This window comes from Pezoporus occidentalis, unplaced genomic scaffold (assembly GCF_034315485.1).
Source record: "Pezoporus occidentalis ecotype Australia unplaced genomic scaffold, CSIRO_AGI_Poc_V1 ctg68, whole genome shotgun sequence".
Classification (NCBI taxonomy): Eukaryota; Metazoa; Chordata; class Aves; order Psittaciformes; family Psittacidae; genus Pezoporus; species Pezoporus occidentalis.
The window spans coordinates 5003943-5025820 of NW_026916030.1; the positions used below are offsets into that span (position 1 = coordinate 5003943).

Sequence of the window (21878 nt, forward strand, 5' to 3'; positions counted from 1 at the left end):
GCAGCTTCCTCTGCTCCTAGAGAAGGCAGCAAGCACATCTCCCCCCTCCTGCTGCCATTTGCTTGGTCAGATGCTTAGCTATGTCTTGTATTAAGAAACTTTAATGGCTACGGCTCTAGGCAAGTGTCACCAGCTAAAACAGAGTCCCAAGGAGACCAGAAAGGGAGGATGAACCACATTTCAGCAGCAGGCACAAGGCAAAGCCTTGGCATCTCTGTAACAGCAGCAGATCTGGATGAGGATTGGAGATGTGTAATCGTTAGCACAGGGAGATAGTACGTGGCTGTGGCTCCCTGCTTCTCACCACAGCTGAACCACAATGTGCTCGTGCTGCTGTGTGATTGTGCTTTGCAGAGCTGTTCTTGGGCAGCAAGCGGGGAGCCCCTGCAATGCTGCAGGTCTGGCACCCCACTCTTTGGGCAGCTGTTGTGCAGAATTAGGAGGGAGATGATAGGTTTGTTCCTGGTAGGAAAATCCTGTGTCCCTTCCACTGGACCCACCAGAGATGACACTGGGGGTTTCAGTGTCTATGGCAGCAGGTACACATCTAGCACTACAGAGTTGAGCAAACCTGATTTCCAGCACTGTGAGCCAAAGAAAACAGGTTAAACAGGTTAAAAAGTGAAGTGGGCTCCAGCCTGGGGACTCGTTTCTGGTCTGATGGGAGTGACTTCAACGGCTACTTGGAGTCAGGATGCAGCCAGCACAGGGTGGGCTGAGCAAGGGCCGGGCCCAGCTGCATGGGAGTGCAGGGTGGACACACACACATGCCTTTCCTTTAAAGGAGACACAGCCACCGACCTCTGACATCCTGCGGGAGTGACACTGGCAGGAGCTGGCCGTGTCCTGCTGCTCTCCACTGCGCTGCCTGGTGCCACAGCGGCTCCTCTGCAGCGGGGAGGGTGTTCGGGTGCCGATACGGGGCTGCAAGCATCAGCTCTGCCCTCTCCTGCCCAGTGCATTGCTCTGCCACCCGCCAGCAGCTGGGCTGCTTCATAGCCAGACCTGGTGGCATCCACTGAGCCAAGCAGAGCCGGGACAGGACAGCTGGGATTGCCTGGCTTCACCAGGATTCGTCTTTGCACCTCTGTGACCCCAGCACATGAGCATCGCACTGCAGGATGCTGTGCAGCAAGACCAGCTTCCAGCATGCATTCAACAGCCTCTCTCTTATCTCCTGGGGCAGGAGGCACCACAGCTTTGGTACGTTACACACTTGATAAGCAGTCCCTCCCTGCTGGTGGGACAGATGGAGGGATGTGTCTAGCATGGAGATCTGTGGCAGTTCTTTGCTCACTCCATGGTGAGAGACCAACTCTGTGATGTTCCATGACCATGTTTCTCCATAGCCTACAGGAACATGGGTGGTCACTGGTAGCTGCTTGCCCCCTGCCCTGAGGACAGCTGGTGGCCAAAGTCCATCACAGAGCACATGGGATGCTGAGCCTGAACCTGTGCAAATAAGGACCTGGGCTGTGATACTGTATGTAGAGCAGCATGGAGAGCAGTGGGGGGATCGATGCTGGTGAGCACAGGGTGTCCTTTGCTCTGCAGGGGAGCACAGATGTGATGGAGCAGCCACCATGGACCTGTCACTGCCACTGCGAGCAGCCCTCGGGGAGGCTCCGCAGGATGTCCTCTAGGTTCTGCTTGTCAGCCCGGATCTCAGCCAGCTCGCTCTCCACCGCCTGGATCTTCTCCTGCTGCCGCGCAGCCTCCTGCTGCAGCAGGCTGAGCTGCCCAGCCAGGGCGCCCGGTGCAGCCACACGCAGCCGCAGCTGCTGCAGCCGCAGCCTCCCGGCGCTCAGCACCGTGTCCGCTGGCATGGCCGGCTCCAGGTTACCTGGGCAAAGGGAGAGGACAGGGATTAGAGGCAAAGAGCTGGGAACAGAGGTTCTGGACGTGCTCCAGACCCTCGGCACCAGGCAAACTGTAGGGAGCGGGTGCAGCGGGGCATGGAGGCAGTGCAGCTTCCCAGGGATGGCAGATAAGCAAAGAGGGCTGTGGCTGCAGGCAGGGCTGGGGCACATCTCTCTTACAGATGGGTGATGACTTCCACCCCTTTACAAAGCTGCTCAGACGCACAAGTGCTGGAGCACTCAGAAATACACCCAGATGATCAAAGCAGGAGGAGATGGAGCAAACCCAGTCAGCAACAAAGGAATGAACCCATCCCTTGGCTCCAAAGGGACTGGGCCCTGCTCCTCCTGGAGATGCCAAGGGAGATGATTGTCCCCACACCACACATGAACACACACATTCAGCAAGCTCCAATCCATCCTGCACGAGGGCTTTCCTTGAGATATGAGCCCTCAAGAAGCTTTGCTAAGACCCTGAGCAAAGGCACCCAGCTCAGCCTGGATGCCAGAGGGACAGCACCAGTGATCAGGAGACCCCCAAACCCCAACAGGCTGTCCCTTCCGCAGGGCCCTGTCTCACCTAGGCTCTGCAGCAGGTCGTTCAGGGTCTCGATGTCCGCAGTGAGCGAGCCCCGGGCTTCCTGGAGACTTTTTGCCATGTCATTCACCTCTATCCCCACCTTCCAACACAGACAGAAACCCAGATCAGGGACACTGCTGCCCCTTGGCTGGACAGGGGCAGGGAGGGAATCCCAGGAACATCCCCAAGGCAATCCCCATACAGTGGAGCCCGAGCTCCCAGGTTCTTCCCTATGTTTTCCCCTGTGGGCAAATCCCCTTCCAGGCTCTATAGAGGACAGCCTGCCTGAGGGTGCCCAGCTCACCTGATGTGCTTCCTCCAGGTCCCTCCTGAGCTTCTCAGCCACATGCTCCTGCCGGGAGAGCTCCCGCTGGGTCTCATTGGCACGCATAGCAAGCTGGCTGGCATGCTTGCGGGCACGCTTGCTCTCCTGCAGCACCGCCTGTGCCCTCTGCAAAGGGATGGAGATGGGGACAGTCACATCGGGACATGCAGGGGGACCACGGCTGGCTCCTAGGCTGGAGCCCTGGTCGGGTGCATCCCCCTGATCTGCAATGCAGACAAGGATGGGCTGTGCTGGATGGGCAGCAGGAGCTGTATTTGGGAGCCCTGGAGCAGGATGGGCTCTGCCTGTGGTGGCTGCCAGCCCAGCCATGTCCTGCAGCCTAATGTGGGCTTCCCGCACCCCACATCCCTCTGCTCAGACCTTGGCGCTCTCCCCAGTGACTCGCTCAGCTTCCCTGGCTGTCCTCTGGGCTGCAGTGGAGATGGATAAGGAGTTTCCCAGTGTCTTCTCTGCCTGTTTAATCTTCCTCTGTGTCTCCACCATCGTCCTATCCCGCACAAGCGCCATCCTCCTGTGCAGGGCAGCCTGGCCCTTCCGATGCCCCAGCACCTTCCTCATGCCTGCGGGGACAACCCGGCCATCACCAAACTGCCCCTTTCTCCCCTTGAAACCCAGAGCCAGTGTGACGAGAGCTGAGCTGTGGCCAGAGATGCTCTGGCTGGTGTCTTTTACCTTCCACGCTGGCCAGGAGGGACTCTGCATCAGAGAGCACAGCTTTCCCATGTGAGACGGCCGATGTGGCTGTGCCATGGGCAGAGCCAGCCTGGTCCTGCAGCTGGGGAGAGGAGAGAAGAAGTGAGGCTGGGGAGGGGGCAAGGAGGTGCTTAGCAGGTGAGCTCCTTGGGAGATCTGGATCCTAAGGGGAGATGTCTCCTAAAACATGCACCCTGACCCCCTCCCAGTCACTGGAGCAGTGGGAATGGGGCTCAGCCACCCGCTGTACCCTGGGTAGGAGGCAGGAGAGGGATGCACTCAGCCTGCCCATTGCTCCAGCTGGAACAGTGGGAGCAATCACTGTCCCCATCACTTACTCCACAGGGACACCCCATGCAGGTGAGCAGCACTCACCTGCTTGAAGCCACGAATCCTCTGCAGCTCCCTTTGCAGTCCGGCTGCCAGAGCACGCGATGCCTCCGTGGCCTGCAGAGCTGATGCCTCCTGCGCCTCCACTGCCTGCTCCAGCGCTGCCGTGTCCTGTGCCAGGTCTCCAGCCTGCGCCGGCAGCGTCTGCTGTGGGGTCAGGGATGTCAGCGCTCCAGGACAGCAGTCTCCCTGCCCAGGAGGCAGCGCTGCCCAACAGGATAGGGATGCAAGCAGGAGCCTCAGTGTGGACGCTGTTCACCTGCCCCAGTGCAGACACGAGCAGAAGTTGCTCGGCCATGTCTGCATTCGCCTGCTGCACGGCTGTTAAAGCTCTCCTGGCCTCCGCTGCCACCTCGGCCACGCTAGCGCCCAGCTCATCCCGTGCCTGCTGGATTTCCTCGTACCTACGTGCACAGGAAGCCACTGTCACCCGTGGACGGAAAGGATGGAGATGATCGTTGAGACCTGGCTCCCGTCATGGGTGCAGTAGGAAATGCTGTGGGCTTCTTGCCCTGAAGCACCCCCAGCACGGAGCGCCCTGGCTCTCTGCTCTGCAGCACTGCAGTGCAGTGGGTTTGATGGGACTCAGCGCATCCCTGTCGGGCAGATGCTAAATCACTGTTATCCAGTCTTATAACAGGGACCTGGCCGGGGCAAGGCACTGTGGTGCCCTCCGGGCTCCTTTGCTGCCAGTTCCTCACCCGGCCTCCAGCTCACGCTGCACATCCTCCGTCGCATTCCCCTCCAGCAAGCTCTGCAGGAGCTCGGAGCTGGCGTTGGAGGCACGCAGCGCTCTCCCCACCACTGCCTCCACCTGCACCAAAGCGTCCTTGTGGCTGCAAGGGCAGGGAAACACGGAGGGGTGATGTTCAGATCCTGCACCCCAAGCCGGGCAGGCAGCCTCCCCTTCCTGGGTGTGCTGATGTACCTTAAGGCCAGTGCCCGTGCCTCCAGCGCCCGGCGGCTCCAGTTTGTGGGCTGCTGAGGGATTTCCTGGGGAATTTCCTTGAAACCCAAACAGCAGCAGTGAGACCCCATCGAGGAGCAGGGACCCCCGGATGCCACCGGCCCAGCACCAATGCGAACCTCCCAAAGGGCTGGAGGAGGTTGGCAAGCAAGGGAGAAAGCTCCTCCTGACCCAGCTGTGAGGGGGGCTGTACCCACATGGACCCCAGGCTTCCCGCTGCAGTGCTGGTCACATCCCACCCGCCAGTCCTGCGCATCCCACTGCCCCCCAGGATGGACACCAGTCCCCCCCGGACCCGCACCGTGGTAGCCAGGGTGTCTGCAGCATGCAGGATCTCCCGCTGTGCCGACTGCAGCGCAGCTCCAACCTCCGACAGCAGGGTGCAGGTCTTGGGGTGTCCGTGGCCGGAGCAGCCACTGGCTTGGCTGGCATTGCTGAGACGGCCCCGCGCGGTGCCCAGCGCCCCTGCCAGCCGCCCTACCTGTGCCAAGAGGATGGCCCGGGCACCTGCAGGCAGCACAGGCAGCTGCTTGATGCCCATGGATGTGTTCAGGGCTCCCTGATGCTGCCCCAAGCCCAAGACCCTTCCCACTGCTTGCTGATGAAAGAGGAAGGCAACTCGCTGCCAGATGCTCAGGAGGGACCATGGGATGCAGCAAGCAAAGGATGCCCCGTGTGCCAAAGCTTAGCCCCCAGTAATGCCCATCAATGGCTGTTCAAAACCTCACTGATGCAAGCATCCCTGCAGTGCTCTGTCTTACACAACAAGGCATGGCCTCCCTCTCAGTCACCCCATCACCCATGCTGATCCCAGCACTGACCTGGGACCTCCTTGCACCCACCCACCATGTCACTCCCACTCTATGGGAGCAGAGGGTCCCCAAAGGGTGATGTGGGAAGCGAATGGGTGTCCCCATACCTTGCAGGAGGTGAGCACTGGGCAGCCCATCTCCTCGGGCTGCATCTCTCATCATGAGGGACTGGCCCGGGCGGGCATCACAGCCTGTTTGTTGCAGCCATTCCTCCATCTCCTGCAGCCTGGCCTTCAGCTGGTCAGCCTGCAGCAAAGACACGAGGGGACACAGCAGAAGAGTGATGCAGCGCTGGGGCCGGGGTGGTGCACCCGCAATGGCAGGACACAAGCGGTACCTCGTCCTTCACCAGCCCATAGCAGGCAGGACACTGCTGGCAGCGGGAGCTGGGTGGGTCGGGGAAGAAGTTGGCCTGGCACCGGTCGCACTTGTAGCCCACAAAGCCGGGGTGGCACAGACATGTGCTGTTCTCATGGCACTGCGGCGTGACGGAGCCCAGCGGCGAGCAGTTGCAGGCTGCAGCGGTGGCAGAAAGGCATCACACCATGCTTGCCGGCCCTGGTTCAGGGACTGTGGTGCAATCCCCATCCCCGTTACCTCGGCAGCCCCTGGCAGAGAAGCCGAAGAAGCCGTGGTGGCACCGGTCACACTGCTTCCCTGTGACACCGGGCTGGCAGGAGCACTGCCCCGTCACTGCATGGCACTCGCTGTCCTGTGACCCCGTCGGGTGGCATTGGCAGCTGGGGGGATGAATGAGTGATGGATGCAAAGAGTAGAGACCAGAGATGGGGACCCATAGCCACTGCTGACACCTCACAGCCCCACTTTACCTCTTGCACCCCATGGTGGCCTGCAGGTCATAGTAGCCAGGTTGGCAGAGCCCACAAGTTCTGCCTGTCACATGTGGGAGGCAGTGGCACTGGCCCGAGCTGGGATCGCAGCCCTCCAGCCCCGGGGCTGAGCCATCAGGGTTGCAACCACAAGCTATGGGAGACAAAACACTGCTTATATCATGCCATGGGGCTGACAGATGGGACAGTGGGAATGGGGCACCAGGGCTGAGCCCCATAAACATGGAGGGCCACATCCCCCCCATCAAACAGGGCTTTGAGTGGATGGAGTATCTCCAGGGAAGGATGGCAGTGGAGGAAGGGGGCAAAGACCATTTCTAGGCGTCTGGGACCAACCCTAACCATCCCTCAGCCCCTAAACCTGTTGGGCATCCCCTTTTTACCCTCTGCCTCCGCTGCTGGGGGATTCTGGCTGCAGTGGGACCGATGGGAGCAGGACCAGCCCCCAGGACCATACGTACGTGCGCACTTCCCAGCAGGATTCGCAGCCAGCGCATCCCCGTAGAAGCCCGTCCGACACCTCTCGCAGTGCTCGCCCGTTGTGTTGTAGAGGCAGCGCAGGCACCGACCGGACACAGGGTCGCAGTTGCCCACTGCGTTAGGATCCACATTCCCATGACACTGGCAGGGGACACAGGGATGCGCGGGGCCCCTCTGCCCCAGAGGGTCCCCGAAAAACCCATCATCACAGAGCTCACAGCGTTTCCCTGGGGAAGGCGAAAAGGTGGGAAGGATCCAGCCATGCCCGCGCTGCCCAGTGCCCCCCTTGCCCACCCGTCCCCAGCCTCACCTCTCTGCCCTGGTGGGCAATGGGTGCAGACAACCTCCCCGGTGCTGGGCACCTCGGTGCAGGGGGAGCTGCCGGGGCAGGGGCATGGTTTGCAGTCATCAAAACGCCCTGTGAAGGGGTTGCCATAAAACCCGGGGCTGCAGCGCTCGCAGGAGGGACCTTCTGTGTTGTGTAAGCACTGGCAGTGTCCTGTGAGGAGGAACATGGGGCTGAGGGTCTGCAGAAACAGCCTTGAGTAACAACAGGGACCGCGGGAGGGATGGAGAGCCAAGTGCTGAGGGCCAGAGAGGGATGCACAGCTCCAGCCATGGCATCCCACTGGGACTGCACATCCCCAGCCACAACTTGGAGTGTTTTCCCTCCCTGTCCTTGCTCAAGGAACAAGGTTTTGGAGAGGACACCAGAGCCACATTGCACTCCCCTGCAGTGCTGGGACGAGGCGGCGCTGGCAGCACCGTCAACGTGCCAGGAGTCTGTCGGCGCCTGCGATTATCCACAACACATTTCCCAGCAGCAGCGAGGCGTGTGATCTCCAGCCTGTCATGGAACACGGGAGCAGCCAGCCAGCACCCACTGGGAGCCAGCCGGTGCGTCATGGCCTTCCAAAATCAGCTGGGAGGAGGAGGAGGAGGAAGGATGCCCCCACCTCCAGGCAGATGCTCTGCTTGACTGGAGGAAGGAGCCAGGGGGAGGTCCCCCCCCCCTTCCCAATCTGTGGGGTCAGGTCATACCAGATGGGTTGCGCAGGAGGGAATTGGGTGTGTTTCCGTTTTCCCCATATCCAGGCAGAGCAGGACGATAGAAAGGAAAGGAAAAGTGGGTGGCAGGAAAAATAAACCCAAAGGAAGCAGGCGGGCTGGCAGCGCCCGGGCCAGGACATCAAAAGCCTGGCCCCATCCCTTGGGATTGTGCAGTCGGTGGCACCAGCCCCAGCTCTGCAGGAGAAGGGGTGAGTTTGTAGAGCTGCTGCTCACAAGGGCAGGGGCACTGACTGAGCACAAAGTCACTGCCAGCCCTTCCCATCGCAGCCATACACTATTGTAGTTCCTTGCCCAGAGGAGGCAGCCAGCGAGGAGCCCCAGGGGCTCCGTCTGGGTACCAAATGCGTCGTCTTATTCCCAGCGCTGATCAGAGCTGCTGCTTTCTGCAGGGGTGGATGGCAGCATCTCGTGAACCCCTCATGGCTCTGATCTGTTGGGGCTGACAGCCCTGAGGCTGGTGCTGGGTTCATGCAGCCAGCTCATCTCCAAGGCAGCAGCTTGCAGTCCTGCCCCCTTTCCCCAACCAAAGCCATCCAGACACTTTGCTGGGAGGAAGGGGAGAGCCAACACCCCACAAACCACCTCAGACACAGTCACGCTGCCCTGAAGACTGCTTTTTCCTCCCTTCAAGCCACAGTCCCTGCTGCAGTCACGCACCTCTGAGCTGGATCTGGAAGCAGAACAGGGCTTGGGCAGTCAGCATGAGAGCCGGATGCTCTGGTAACTTCCAGCAAGCCTGGCGCTGCTCTGTTTTCCTGCTCTTTTCCTTATTTCTCTGCTCAGGTTTCTGTCCATTTTGTGGGTGTAAGGGCTGTGCCAAGTCCTGCTCTGCTCATCGGGCAGCAATGCTGCCTATGAGACACATCCTGCATCCCTCCTGCCCTGACCCCTGCCTGCTTACTCCTCTGAGGAGCAGCACCTCTCCTTCCTCATCCTTGAAGTTCATAAAGTACCCTGAAAGATACCCCTTTATAAACTGCCACTGTTACTGCTCTTCATTAATTATCTCTCTTTGCAGTTACAAATCCAGTCCTTACAACCAGTTCAACTTACAGGTTTTGGGTACCGCAACCTCCCAGATGGTTTCCAGCATCCCTCAGAAACAAGCAAAGACAGGTTCTGTCACCCATGCACGTAGCACGGGGTGAATGGGGAGCCCGGGGGTGCACACCTGAGAGGGGGTGACAATCCCCATGCTGGTTGCAGGCGCAGGGCACGCAGCTGACGAAGGGGCCACCGAAGGGGATCTCGCGCTTGAAGCCGGGTGCGCAGGACTGGCAGAACTGCCCGGTGTATCCCACGGGACACGAGCACTCCTCCACCCAGCCTGCCCCTGCTCCCGGCCCGGGGTGGGCAGATGTGAGCTGGACCTCGCTCAGGGACAGCCTGCCTGTGAGAGCAGAGAGCAGCATGATGGGGTGGCACAGCCCTTGGCTCTGCTCTCTCCATCCTGCCTGGAAACGCTCCACACACACACAGGAGACCCCAGGAGACCCCTTGGTACAGGTATTGGTATTTATACCCGCTCATCCCAGAGAGCCTGATGCTGCTGGGATGTCCCCAGCCCTTTCCCAGCTTGGTCCCAAAGGGGATGAGTCACGGAGGCACTCACCTCGCCCAGGGCCGTGGCTCACACGAAGGCGGAGGGCGGTCAGGTTGGAGAGCAGGCGCTGGAAGCTGAAGGCTGACAACAAAGGCTCCACACCCTCCTCTGCCTCCTGCAGCCTGTTGGAGAAGGAACAAGGGAGGAAGGACAGGGTGAGGCTGACAACCATGTGCTGCAGGACAGCTCGGCTCCCCACTGGGATGCAGGCACAGCAAGGGGGCACAGTTAAATCCCTGAGGGCAGCCCAGGCAAGGTCAGACACGCTGTGTTCCAAACCCAGCCGAGGTTCCTCAAAGCACCCTGTGGGTACCTGAAGGTGACAGCCTGCTTTCCACGCTGGGGATGACTCTCACTGCTGGGCATGGTGATCTCCAGGCCCTCGCCCTCCAGCACCAGCTGGACCTGGAGCAGGGGCACCCCAGTCTCTATCACCGTCCCCTCCACTCCCAGCAGCAGGGACAGGAGCTGCCCATAACTGAGGTGCTGGTTCTGTAGAAACTTCTCTGCAAGGGAAGAGAGGAGCAAAGGCTGTAGGACATGGAGGGACTGGCTCTGATGGGGCATTGCCAAGAGCAATGGTCACCCTGAGGGTGCAGGGCCAGCCCAAATCTGCTCTCCCAGGGTCTTCATCCACTACTCCAATCCCTCCCCACTGGCCTTGTGTTACTGGGACAGGCTCAGCTCTGGGATGGAGCCCAGCACCTCACACATCAGTGTAGCAATCCCCACGGCAGAGCAGGACCCCAGGGACCCATCGCACACAATACCTGGTGCAAGGAAATCCACAGGCTCCTCTCCATCCCACTCAGTGATGATCTCCCCATCAGCCCAGTGCAGTGGCAGGTCTGTGGTACCCAGAGCTGCAGCAGTCCAGCCCTCCGGCCCTGTGTGACAGCACACAGCATTGCACAGGCAAAAAGGGAGCAGTGAGTCCCCACCAGCCCAGCACCGGGAGGGGGATGCTGCTCTGGGGGGCTCTGTCCTTCCTCCCAAGCCTCTAAAGGGTCTTGGAAGGGGACAGCACTTTGTAACACCCTGCTCTGTTTGGGCTCCATGCTCCCACACGCTGGAGAGCGGCCCTATCCATCCCCCATCTGTTTATTTTCTTAGGTTTGGAGGAAATTACTACCTTTAAACTTTTGCCCCCCTGTCTGTGCTGCGGCTCCAGCATTACTGTGGGCTGGAGAGGGCAGGAAGCCCAGGAGAGACGGGGTGTAATTGCATTAAGTTGGTTTCCTTCAGAAACCAGTTAAGCCCCCCCTGTTCCCCAGGGTCAGTTATTTCTTCCAGCCCCAGGCTGAACACTTGGAAATCCCTCCCAGGCTGTGCTCTGTTATCAAATCACCCCGAATATGGACCCTTTCACCCAGGACAGGAAACCTGCATCTGATCCAGCTCAGCTGCGGGATGCGGAATGCTTTGGGGAGTGGCCGTGCTGAGCCTTTTGCATCCCGGCCCCAGGGCTCTGCCAAACCTGTCCCTAAAAGAGCAGCCCCAAACTGGCTGCATGAAGGGTGGAAAAAAGACTCAGTTTAGAGCCTGGCTCTGTTTCAAGGCCGTGGAAGACATTACAGCAATTGGCAGAGTGGTTTAAAGGCAATCAGGATAAACCAGCGCCTGGCGTGTTCACATCCATCTGCTTGCTGGCGCGCACATCCCGTCGGGATGCAGGCAAGGAAGGGTGCCCAGGGGTCCCTGCAAGGGGACCATGATGCCTGCAGCCAGTGCTGCACACAGCAGATGGCAGGGTTTCCCTGAGCATCCTGAACGCTTCCAGCCTTGCCATGCATAGCCCTGGATGCAGCAGGGCGAGAGCATCCCATCCTGCTCTCCTGACTCCCATCATCCCTGCCCTATCCTAGGCAAGGGTGGCAAGAGGAGGGAATAAGGGGGAAATTTCCACCAGGCTCTATCCTTTCAGTTTTTATCTTTCTGAGCTGCTTTTTAGTGCTCCAGCAGTCCCTGGTGTGGTGGGATGGCTGTTCCTGGTTCTACAGCCTGCCCTGAGCCTTGCAGAGCCCTGGGAGCACATCAGCTTGTAGGGATGCCATGGGAATAGCCCATCCCCATAGAGCTGGAGGCAAAAGCTGAGGTTTAACAACAAAATAGAGGCATGCCAGAGACCCCTCCCTCCAACCATCACCACCAGTTATCCCCAAAGGGGGATGCTCAGCCTCAGCCTTCCCAAACTGCCAGAGCTTTGGGGCTGGAGCTGGCCCTCCATTTCACCGAGGGCTGGGGCTGGTACCTTGGCTGAAGTCAGAGCGGACTTGAGCCACCTCGTAGCCATCTGCTGCTGTGCAGGCAGTGGAGTGGCCATAGCAGAAGCAGCTGGTGCAGCCAGCGGCGTTGTGGGGTTGCAGGTTGAACCAGCCCGGCTGGCACCTGTGCACGGGGAGGAAGCAGGAGGCTGTGGCACAGGGGACCACAGCAGCATCCCATAGGGGGGACTGGAGACAGCTCCGAGTGAGCCCGATCCCAGTGATCCAGAGGACCTTGGTAGGGCCTCTGCAGGGAGTGACCCTGCAGGATTCCCACCCCAAAGCCTTTCAAAGGGGTTGTGTAGGGGGTTGGAAGCAGCAATGTCCCACGGGAGGAAAGACGCCTGCTCTGCACTGACCACTGGGCCCCACCATTGATCCAGACCTGGAGAGGGGCAGTGGTCCCATCCCCACCCGGGGGTCACAGTGCTTACCTGTTGCACAAGTGCCCCTCCACCCTCTCCTTGCAGGTGCAATGCCCCGTGTTGGGGTCACAGGAGCCCACGCTTCCCGCTGGGTCACAAGCACAAGGTCTAGATAGGGCAAGATAAAGGCATGATGTGAGCCCCAGCCCTGTCTCCCTGCTCCCGCCCGGGGCCGGGCTCCTGCTCACCTGCAGCCGCCTTCGCTGAGGCTGTGGTACCCGTCCTTGCAGCGCTCACACTTCCACCCCGTCACGTTGGCTTTGCAGAGGCAGGTCCCCAAGCTATCGCACTGCGGCTGCAGGGAGCCTGCGGGGACCCCGGCCAGCCCTGAGGCTCAACCCCAGGGCGATGGGGAGCCCCCGGGGCAAAGGACAACGCACCCCAACCATCCCCATCACCGAGCCCGGGCTGGGGCAGGGGTTTGGGGCCGGAGCCCGGCTGGGTGCGGGCGCTCTCACCCGCGGGGTGGCAGTGGCAGGGCTGGCAGGCTGCCTGCGGCTCCCAGCGGTAGTGGTTGGGCCGGCAGCGCTCGCAGTGGGGCCCGGCAGTGTTGTCGCGGCAGTTGCGGCAGTGCCCCCCGTGCCCGCTCCGCCGGAACAGCTCCCGGTCATAGAAGCACTCGTCCGAGCGGCCGCTGCAGTTGCAAGCTGCGGGAAGGAGGGGGGGAGGCAGATGGTGGTTGGCACTTGGGGCGCAGAGGGGTTAAAGCAACGTTCTATGGGGCTGAATGAGCCGGAGGGGCTGCTTTGGCTCAGCGGTGGGAGCTTTTGGCAATGGCTCTGCTGTTGGATGGTAGGTGCAGTATCATGCATGGAGCAGATGGCTGCGTTCATGGCATAAAGAAATCTTGGGGAATCCCAGGAGGATGCTGTGAAGGGGGCAAATCACAGAACGGTTTGGGTTGGAAGGGACCTTAAAGCTCATCCAGTTCCAATCCCCTGCCATGGACAGGGCCACCTTCCACTAGAGCAGCTTGCTCCAAGCCCCATCCAACCCGGCCTTGAACACTGCCAGGGATGGGTCGTTCCTCCCTCCCTGCCCAGAGCAGCCTTACGGGATAGAGCAGGCGCTTCCAACCCATGCAGCAAGGGCAGGAGCTGCCAGATGTGCTGATGCAGCAGCACCAGCAAACCCCATTGGGACCAACCACACACCATGACCACGGAGCTAGCCAGGACATACTCACGCAGACACTCATTGGCAGCGTCGGCGGTGCCGCGGGCCCAGGGCCGGTCCTGGTGGAAGGGCTGGCAGCGCTCACAGTCGGTGCCGGCTGTGTTGTGCTGGCACACACACACCAGCTGCCCGGCCTCATCCGGCGCACACTCACTGGCGTGGCCATTGCATTTGCACCTGCAGCAAGGCCCCAGCACAGGAGTGAGATGCTCTGACACTGTACGGACAGCAGCCGGCACTGGGGCCATGCCCGGGCTGCGCAGCGAGGCAGGCTGCTCAGAACCATAGAATGGTTTGGGTTGGAAGGGACCTTCAGAGATCATCTACTGCAACCCACTGCAGCGAGCAGGGACACCTTCAATTAGATCAGGTTGCCCAGAACCACATCCAGCCTGGCCTTGAGAAGCAGAAAGCTTCAAAGGAAGCAGCTCAGGTTGTGCTGGCACTGAAGCTCCCATTGTGTCCCTGAGGTGCTCCCAGCCCCACCAGCCCTTAGGTTGCACACTGAGGGTGGCCTGTGTGAGATGCTGACCAGCTCCAACTGCTGGAGCCTGGGAAGGGTGAGCTGACAGTGATGGGGACTGCTGGCCAGTGGGGAGCAGCCATGGCCCTGCCTGGGGCAGGCAGCTCTTACACACAATAGAGAGATTTCTCACTCCTCCCAGCTGGAGCACAGCCCAGGGGCAGCACCAAATGGATGCCACCAGCTTCTTTGTCCCACATCTGCTCCCCCATCCCACCAGCAGCTCCTCAGGCCATGGCCGTGCTCCAAGCTCCTCCACCAGCCTCAAGGTATCTCTCTGCTAGCACCACAGGACCCCCTCTTACTGCTCCTAGGGACCAAGCAGGGCCACAGGAGTAGTAACACAAGCCCCAGCACCATTAAAACCCATAGGAGCCATTAAAAGCTGGGAGGGGGCAAAGCAAATGCAAATACAGCTGGTGGCAAATGGAGAGAGCTTGAGGGGAAAAAGCCCACAGCTGAAAGGGCTCAAGGTTTCATCACTCATCTCTGCACTGCCAGCTCTGGCTCGTACATGGAGGAAGCCACATCTGGGCACTTTGCCCCAAAACCATAATTCAAACAAGACCAGGAAGGTCCCACCACTCCTGCTCTCACCTGCCGCCAACAGAGAAGTCAGAGATGGCATAGTAGTACGACTGCAGCACCTTGGGGTCCTTGAAGATGTCATCCCCAAACGTGTTGAGCCGGTTCAAGGAGATAAGCAGGTCAGTGACGGTCACCCACTCCTACAGGAGACACGGGGGAAGATGCTTTGGTCTGGACCACCAGCTCCCCAACCGGGATGCATCCTGCAGCTCTTCTTACAAGGATGCAGGGCACCACAGGCATTAGCACACTCGATCCCAGGGCACCAGGCGCCATCTCCCCTCCCACCCCAGCAGCACCTGCAGCGCGGGGCTTCCATCGAAGTTGTAGGCGCTGGGTCGTCCCTCGAGGGTGGAGAAAGCCACATTGCCCCCGCTCAGTGGGGAGATGTCACTGAACTCATCGGTGCAGAAGGCGACCTGCTCGTCCTCCCCTGGGCGCAGGAAGAGCCGCTTCTGCTTCCCATAGGTCTTCTCGCAGGACGCACTATAGTACTGGAAGGGCACCCAGGGCCCCTCGGCGCGGCTGCGCTTGTAGATGGCAAAGCTCTCGGGGCGGCTGGTGTGAAACTTCAGCCTCACGTAGGTGATCTCATAGGCTTTGCCTAGGGACAGGCCCGCAACGCTGTCACCATCTCCCGATGGGCATCAGCACCCCAGCACTCCATCCCGCACAGCTGCCAGCACCCTCCTGCACTGACCCCATCTACCACAGCTAAAACAGCACCTTGCTACTCATCACTGCAGCCCAAACCCCATCCGGATCCATCCAACCGGATGGGTTGCAGGATCAAAGAGCCACTGCAAAACCAGGCTTTAACCAGCTGCCGGAGGGGAAGAGTCAGGCCCAGGGCACTGAGGAGCATCCCCAGGACAGCAGTGCCACAGGGATAGGAAAGTGGGAAAGGTCAAGGCCAGTCCCTTCCCAGGGACCTGCGTGCTGGGACCCAGCATTGCCGCTGTCTTTGCTGGGATGAAAACAAAGAGAGGCACCGATCCCCAGGGCAGCTCTGAAAGCGCTTGAAAGAATTAACAAAAAAGGGGAAAAAGAAAACACCAAAGTGAACATCAGAACCGCTTAATTGCCAGAGATGAAGGACCAGCTCAAAGACTGGATTGCTCCATAACAGCACCGCTTCTGACAGCACAAAACAATTAGCTGCAAGGTTTTGGCTTTATTTGAAAAGATAATGAGTTGGGAATGTTAGAGGGGTTATTCCGGGACTAGGAAAACAAGCCTTTAATTGGGCCCATATGAATACTGTCGCATATGTGCTGCAACTTTGCTGCGGGGGAGCCGAGGCAGCCCAGCTACCAGAGCTGGGAAAAGCAGCTGCCTCCCATCAGGGACATGGGGAGCACCCGGTGGGGGACACACAGACCCATTCACAGCCCACCCAGAGGTGATGAGGAGCAGGAAGGGGCCACAACTGGATCGTCCCATCACCACCATGCTCTGGGACTTCAACAGCAGGGGTGCCCCTGCCTGCACCCCGCACAGGGGAGGATGCCCAGCAAGTGCTGGTTCCCAGGCAGCACGGTCCCTGTGGGGATGTCAACCAAAGCAGCGAGGTCAGGGCCATCACCTCCTGGAGCATTTTCCTCTGGGAGAGGAAGGGAGCTCGGCGCTGTGTCAACAAACAGCTCCTGCCTCAAGCAGCCCTGCACAAGGGGAGGCACCGCTGGGCTGGGGGAGCCCAAGCTCGGTGCCTCCAGCCGGGGTGGAGGAGACTGGCTGCCCTGGGAAGCATCCCGAGGGAGCGCGTGCTTTTCCCAGACAGGCGTTTAAATCAGCCTCATTCTGCCGAGAGAAAAGAATTCCAGACAATAACCCAGGCTGCTTGCCTACCCTTTGCTGCTCGGGAAGGTGTGACACATCCCAAAGCCGAGTGGGCAGCAGGACAGGGATGCTGGGAGGGTGCACAGGCAGTGAAGGGTGACAGCAGCAGGAGCCCTGATTGCTGTCTTTGATGGGCTGCCCTCGGGTATTTTGGGGTCCTCCCTGATGTCTGAAGGGTAAATGCAATGGCCACGGGCACTTGGGATTAGTGGTCTGCTCCGAGTGGGATGCACTGTAACAGCGTGGCTGAAACCTCTCCGAGAAGAGAGATTTAAAGGAGGATAATGTAATTAACGCCAATCAACGGCACACAGGTCTTGTGCACCCCATTTGATGTTAGTTAATAAGCTCCCCAGGTAACCACGCTGCAGAGCCTACAAGACATCTGACTCGGGAATGAGCAAGATGAGCAGCATGGCAGGGACATGCTCCATGGGTTAAAAACCTGATTACTCAGTGGAGCTGACGAGCGAGGACTCCTCCTGGGCCACATGTGGGAGCTGCAGGGGCCACTTGGGTTTTTCCTCCATAAACCAAGTGAAAGCATTAAGGTAGCAATAAAAGTCTGCAGGTGGGACAAGAACAGGGCCCAGCAGCTGTGGGAAAGGTCACAGCAATGCACCGGGCACCAAAATGGCACTTTTCAACACAGCAAAGTATCTGAGCCATGCAGGAGGAGGGGTGCATTTGCAGGGGGATGCTCTGGTATCAGTACTCTGAGTGCTCTGGCTCAGGAAGGGACACAGGGACCAGGACTGCAGATGAGCTCAGTGCAACGTTATGGCCTTGGATGTGTTAATGGGAGACACACACAGCAGGGAGGTCACAGGGGCTGGACAAGACTCCATTGGAAACCCAAGTGTGGGGTCCAACAGGGCTGCAGGTGGGGGAGAACCAGAACAAAGACTGGGAAGCAAACCCCGAGCCTTGGGCAGCTCAGGGTGGGCAAGGGGCTCCTGCACACATTGGTGTGCTGGAGCCTGCACAGATCCATGTGCTGAGCTGGGACTGGTGGGCAAGGGGCTGCTGCACACATTGGTGTGCTGGAGCCTGCACAGATCCATGTGCTGAGCTGGGACTGGTGGCCACAAACTCGCCCGGCAGCGATGGCTTGCTTGGCCTCTCAAGTTGCATTCAGATTGTCTGTGCCCCGGGTCAAACACGAGTGAATCTGGGGCAATGACAGCCTGTGTTAGATGGGTGAGTGGCCGGCAGATATCCTGCCATGGGGCTGGCAGGAGCAGGCTCCTCCTGCATCACTTCTCATGCCCAGCGGGGAGCCCAACCCTGGGGACAAGGGCCAGATGTCCATCTGCTCACAGGGGGCTGGGAAAGCAGTGACCTTCACCCAGCCAAGCAGCTCCTATGACACTGCTGGGCAGGCACAGACCCTCCACCATCACCCCAACCCCGGCCACTGGGTCCCACCAGCACTCGCTGTCCCCTTACCGGCTCCAATCACAGCCCCTCCACTACCCCCCTTCGGCATGCAGATGGCAGGAGACTGCAGAGAATGAAGATTTTACAGCGCTGGCCAATAGTTTAGATGGCAGGCAAATGTTAAAAAAAACCTTTTTAAAATGCCAGGCATGCCCCACGGGTTTAAGTACCCTCCGAGGGAGCGGCTTGAACAGTATTTGAAATGTAGAGGGTCAGATCCCAGCTGGGAAAACTGGGATTGTGTGTGCAGAGCCCTGGGTCCATGAGACATACTGGGCATCCTCAGCAGTGCACCGGGGGTGAACAGCACAGGCTTGGCCCCACGATGCTCACCCACAGCGGGCAAGGCTCTCTGTGGGGGGCCATGGATAGGGACCTGCCTGTCCCCCGCTATGTAAACTTGCATAATAGGTAAAAAGCAGCCTTGTGAGAGCAGATACCCCAGGCAGAGGTGGCTGGGAAACAGCACAGGCTGGCACAGTGCTGGCATCCTCACCCCACAAAGGACCAGAGCACTGCTGATGGATGGGGCAGACCCTCCCCGGGTCCCTTCGGTGATCTCCCCATAGAGGGCATCTCCCTTCTAACACCCCCTAAAAGCCCCAGGGAACATCCTGCCTTTAACCCCGAACCAGCAGCAATTGCTGTGGGATGCAGGAGCATCCACACACAGATATCGCTGCACCCACTGCCCATGGAGCACCGCAGGGGCTCCCACCGGCACTTACCCAGATGGAGGGTGATGTTGACGGAGTTGGGGTGCTGGATGCCGAAGGCCATGGACTGGCTTTGCCACCAGGTGCTCTCCTCCTGGCTATGGAAGTCGGTGAGGAAGGAGGCGTTGTGGTGGTGCCGGGGGTCGCTGGCATCGCAGCGGTGGCACAGGGCGCTGGCGTGGCGGGCGCCCATCTGCAGGCAGTATTCCTCCGGGGGTGAACCACACGTGTTGGTGGCCTGAGCAGCCCGGCCGAAGGCAGCGTTCTCAAAGACAGGCATGCAGCGGCGGGGCTGGCCCCGGGGGTCCCAGCAGGAGGATGAGCCCCCTGCCCTAAGCACCAGCCACAGCAGGGCCAGCAACCAGAGCACGGGATGCTGTGCCATGCTGGGGCTCGCCTGCCCGGACTCTGAGCCTCCTCCGGATGGCATAGCGAGAGCAGGCGGGACAGGATGGGATGGGATGGGATGGGATGGGACAAGTCCCCCTCCCCTGCACCTCCTCTCGCTCCGAGGTCCACCTTGTGGAAGCTGCTGGGAATGTCGAAAGTTCCATGTCTGAATCCAGGCTGCGAGGTTTGGGCTTCCCCTGGTCCCACACGCTGCGGGGCTGGGCAGGATGGGATCCCTCCAGAGGAGATTTGCTTTGGGGATGGGGTGTTTGCACCTTGAGCTGCACAGATGGAGCTGAGCTTCTCCATTTCTCAGCCGCTGGGATGAGCTCGCGGTGATACATGCCCCACACCATGGGTTTTCCCTTAGATTGGTGGGGGTCTCCACTTTTCTCACAGCCCCAAAATCAAGAGAAGGGTGAGGGAAAAGCTTTGGAGCAGACCCAGCACCCTCTTCTCACCCCATAAATCACACTGCTCCCTCACTCAGACCAACCTGGCTAGGTGTGGGACAGCCCCTAACCCTCCACACCAGCACCCATGAATGAGGGCTCCCATCCCTGCCTGCTGCCATGGGGCATCTCCGCAGGGTGCCAAAGCCACTTTATCAGCAGCTTCGCAGGTAACACTCAGGATGGTCTGTGCCAGAGGGGGGGCCCTCTCAGGACTGTGGCACCCTCCAGATTTGACCCATGGGGGCAGGAGGGTGTCAGCACATGAGGAGAGAGCCAGAACTGGGGTGCAAAGGGGAGCACTGCCTTTGGCCCTCAGCCGAGCTGCCCCCAGGAGCCCTGGAAGCTTAACCCTCATGTATAATTTAAGCTCCCTTCCTCCCCTTCCCTTCCACTCCTATTTGTTTTATTCTCCTTCTCCGCACACGCTGCGGGGAGAAAGCACTGGAGGGGAGCTGTGAATCAGAGTCTTCGGCAGCGGCTCCCGCAGCAGCGCCGTTTCAAAGCCCCATTACCATATATTGACCCGGGCTCTGACAGCCCGAGCCAGCTCTGCTGGGAAGGGTGAATTTCCCAGCACCGAGGAGCTGTGCATCAGCTGCCTCGGAGCGGGCAGCCGGTGGCAAACCCGCTGTCAGCCTCCGGGGAGAAAGAGAAGGGTTTTCAGCTCCGTAATTGCCCTGCGCCTCTCCACTGTTTTAAGGGGATTTGCATCCTGCAGGGGTGAGGTTTTCCAGGTGTTTTGCTTTTTGCCTTGTTACTGGGGCTGCAAGCCTGGGACAGGAGAGGGTCTCCCATGCAATGGGTTTCACACCTTCTCCTCAGGGTGTTACACACACCCAGGAGATTACTTCCTGCCCAACCCATCCCCACTTGCAGAGGGGTTGACATTAGAGAGTAATGAGATCATGCAGCCAGGGTGCAATGGCTGCTCATGGGATGCACAGTGGATTTGAACAGAGCTGATGGGTATCCCCATCCCATCTCCTCCTCCAGCACAGCCCGTGGGGCCAGAGCTTGATGGAGATCTGGGTGTCACTACACGGAGAAAACCCTATCACATCCAATGTCACTGCACAAGAGAAGGGCAAGAGTAGCCCCAAATAATCCCCTTTTCTAGGAGAACAAGATGCTGGACACATCTTTCCTACGCTGTGATGCCTACCAGGTCTGGACAGTGGCTTCTCACAGCAAGACAGATACATCACCTTGCCCTGGGTGAGCTTCATCCCTGGGCAGGAAGAAGAGCTAAAGCAGCCCCTTGTCCTCCATGGACGAGCTTGAACAAGGGTGTCCATAAGAGAAATCAGAGCTGAGATTTGCCCCCAGCCCCACCTCAGCTGAAGTCCTCTGTGCCTGGAGACACTTCACCCACCGCCCCAGGCCTTTGGTCCAAATGCAGTAGAGGCATTGGAGATCAAGGCTGTGGTGACAGCCCAACCTGCCATCACAGCACCGAAACCTTCTGCCCCAGCAAGGACCTGGCACCCCGCAAGGGTTAAGAGCTGTGGAGGCGGCGAGGAGAAAATGTTCTTCTGATTTGCTTAATGAACGTTAATTAAGAAGACAGAAGATAGCAGATTCCTTCAGGGTAGAGATGAAAGGCCCGTTAATTAAATCTGGAGAGAGAGTGCGGGGCCGACTGATGCTCCTCCTGATCAGACCTGACAAGGCAGGCAGGGGGCAGGAGCGAGGTGTGCAGAGCCACAGCTCCTGTACCCCGCAGCCCAGCTCAAAGCCGGCAGCACAGCCAGCTTTAGACAGGGTGCTTTGGTGTGGGACTGAGCCTGAGGGTGGCCCCATCCCATGCGGTGAGAGCTGGATGGGTACCCCTGACCCCGGCTGCATCCCAGGCCTGTACTGCCAGATGGGCACACGCTTGCTCTACAGCAGAACCTTCTCCAGAAGGGATGAGGTGCCCTTGCTGCAGCGCTGGGTAGGACAAGGCCAGCTCCATCCTGAGGAGGAGGTTTGGTCATGCACCTTTCCCCCAGGTCTCACCAACAGAGCTCATGAGCTGAGCATGGGTTAAACGGCAATGGGTCAGAAAGGCACCAGGTATCACTTTGTGCTGGTGCATCTCCATGCCTGCTGCACCCTACCAGGATGGACCCTCCTCCACACTCCCCATCCCTGGGTTTCAGCACACATGCTGCATCACCCTCCTGGAGCACGCAGCTCCTGCCACCAGCAACTTGCCAAAAGGGGCTTTTCTGCCCATAACTGAGCCCCTGGGAGGCTGTTGCACACTAAAACAGGATTCTGCAAGCAGCATCTGCCTCTGCACCCGTGCTCCCAAACAGCTTTTACACAGGGCTTATTTTTAAGAGAGAGCAGCTGAGCATCCCAATTAGCCCCCAAAACAACAGCAGCCCATCTATGCTGCCTGCCTGGCCCCTCTGGGGTAGCAGCC

General features: G+C 59.5%; 1 protein-coding gene across 2 annotated transcripts; it reads right to left on the reverse strand.

The window, feature by feature from the left end:
• Positions 1-85: 85 nt before the first annotated feature.
• Positions 86-19146, reverse strand: LAMC3 (laminin subunit gamma 3). Of its 2 annotated transcripts, none has more exons than XM_062640932.1 (28): positions 18636-19146; positions 14928-15232; positions 14638-14768; positions 13528-13694; positions 12800-12988; positions 12530-12647; positions 12351-12449; positions 11904-12040; positions 10423-10539; positions 9966-10158; positions 9662-9774; positions 9221-9439; positions 7289-7477; positions 6960-7205; positions 6478-6631; positions 6245-6387; positions 5985-6163; positions 5755-5893; positions 5137-5342; positions 4797-4873; positions 4570-4704; positions 4128-4272; positions 3854-4015; positions 3458-3560; positions 3146-3345; positions 2744-2890; positions 2440-2539; positions 86-1843 (listed from the first exon to the last, which is right to left on the reverse strand). In XM_062640932.1, the coding sequence occupies exons 1-28, from the start codon at positions 19051-19053 to the stop codon at positions 1593-1595; spliced, it is 4782 nt and encodes a 1593-aa protein (XP_062496916.1). In that variant the 5' UTR covers positions 19054-19146; the 3' UTR covers positions 86-1592. The 2 variants fall into 2 exon arrangements, with proteins under 2 accessions (XP_062496916.1, XP_062496917.1); XM_062640933.1 differs by having other exon boundaries at positions 3854-4012; positions 18636-19145.
• Positions 19147-21878: the final 2732 nt, after the last annotated feature.

What these genes read in the sequence shown, in the direction of transcription:
- LAMC3 (XM_062640932.1), bottom strand. Translation starts at nt 19,053, where the DNA reads ATGCCATCCGGAGGAGGCTCAGAGTCCGGGCAGGCGAGCCCCAGCATG. An exon ending in TGTGGATTTCCTTGCACCAG is followed by an intron (nt 10,159 to 10,422) that starts GTATTGTGTGCG and finishes CTTCCCTTGCAG; the next exon opens with AGAAGTTTCTACAGAACCAG. An exon ending in ACCTGGAGGAAGCACATCAG is followed by an intron (nt 2,540 to 2,743) that starts GTGAGCTGGGCA and finishes CTGTGTTGGAAG; the next exon opens with GTGGGGATAGAGGTGAATGA.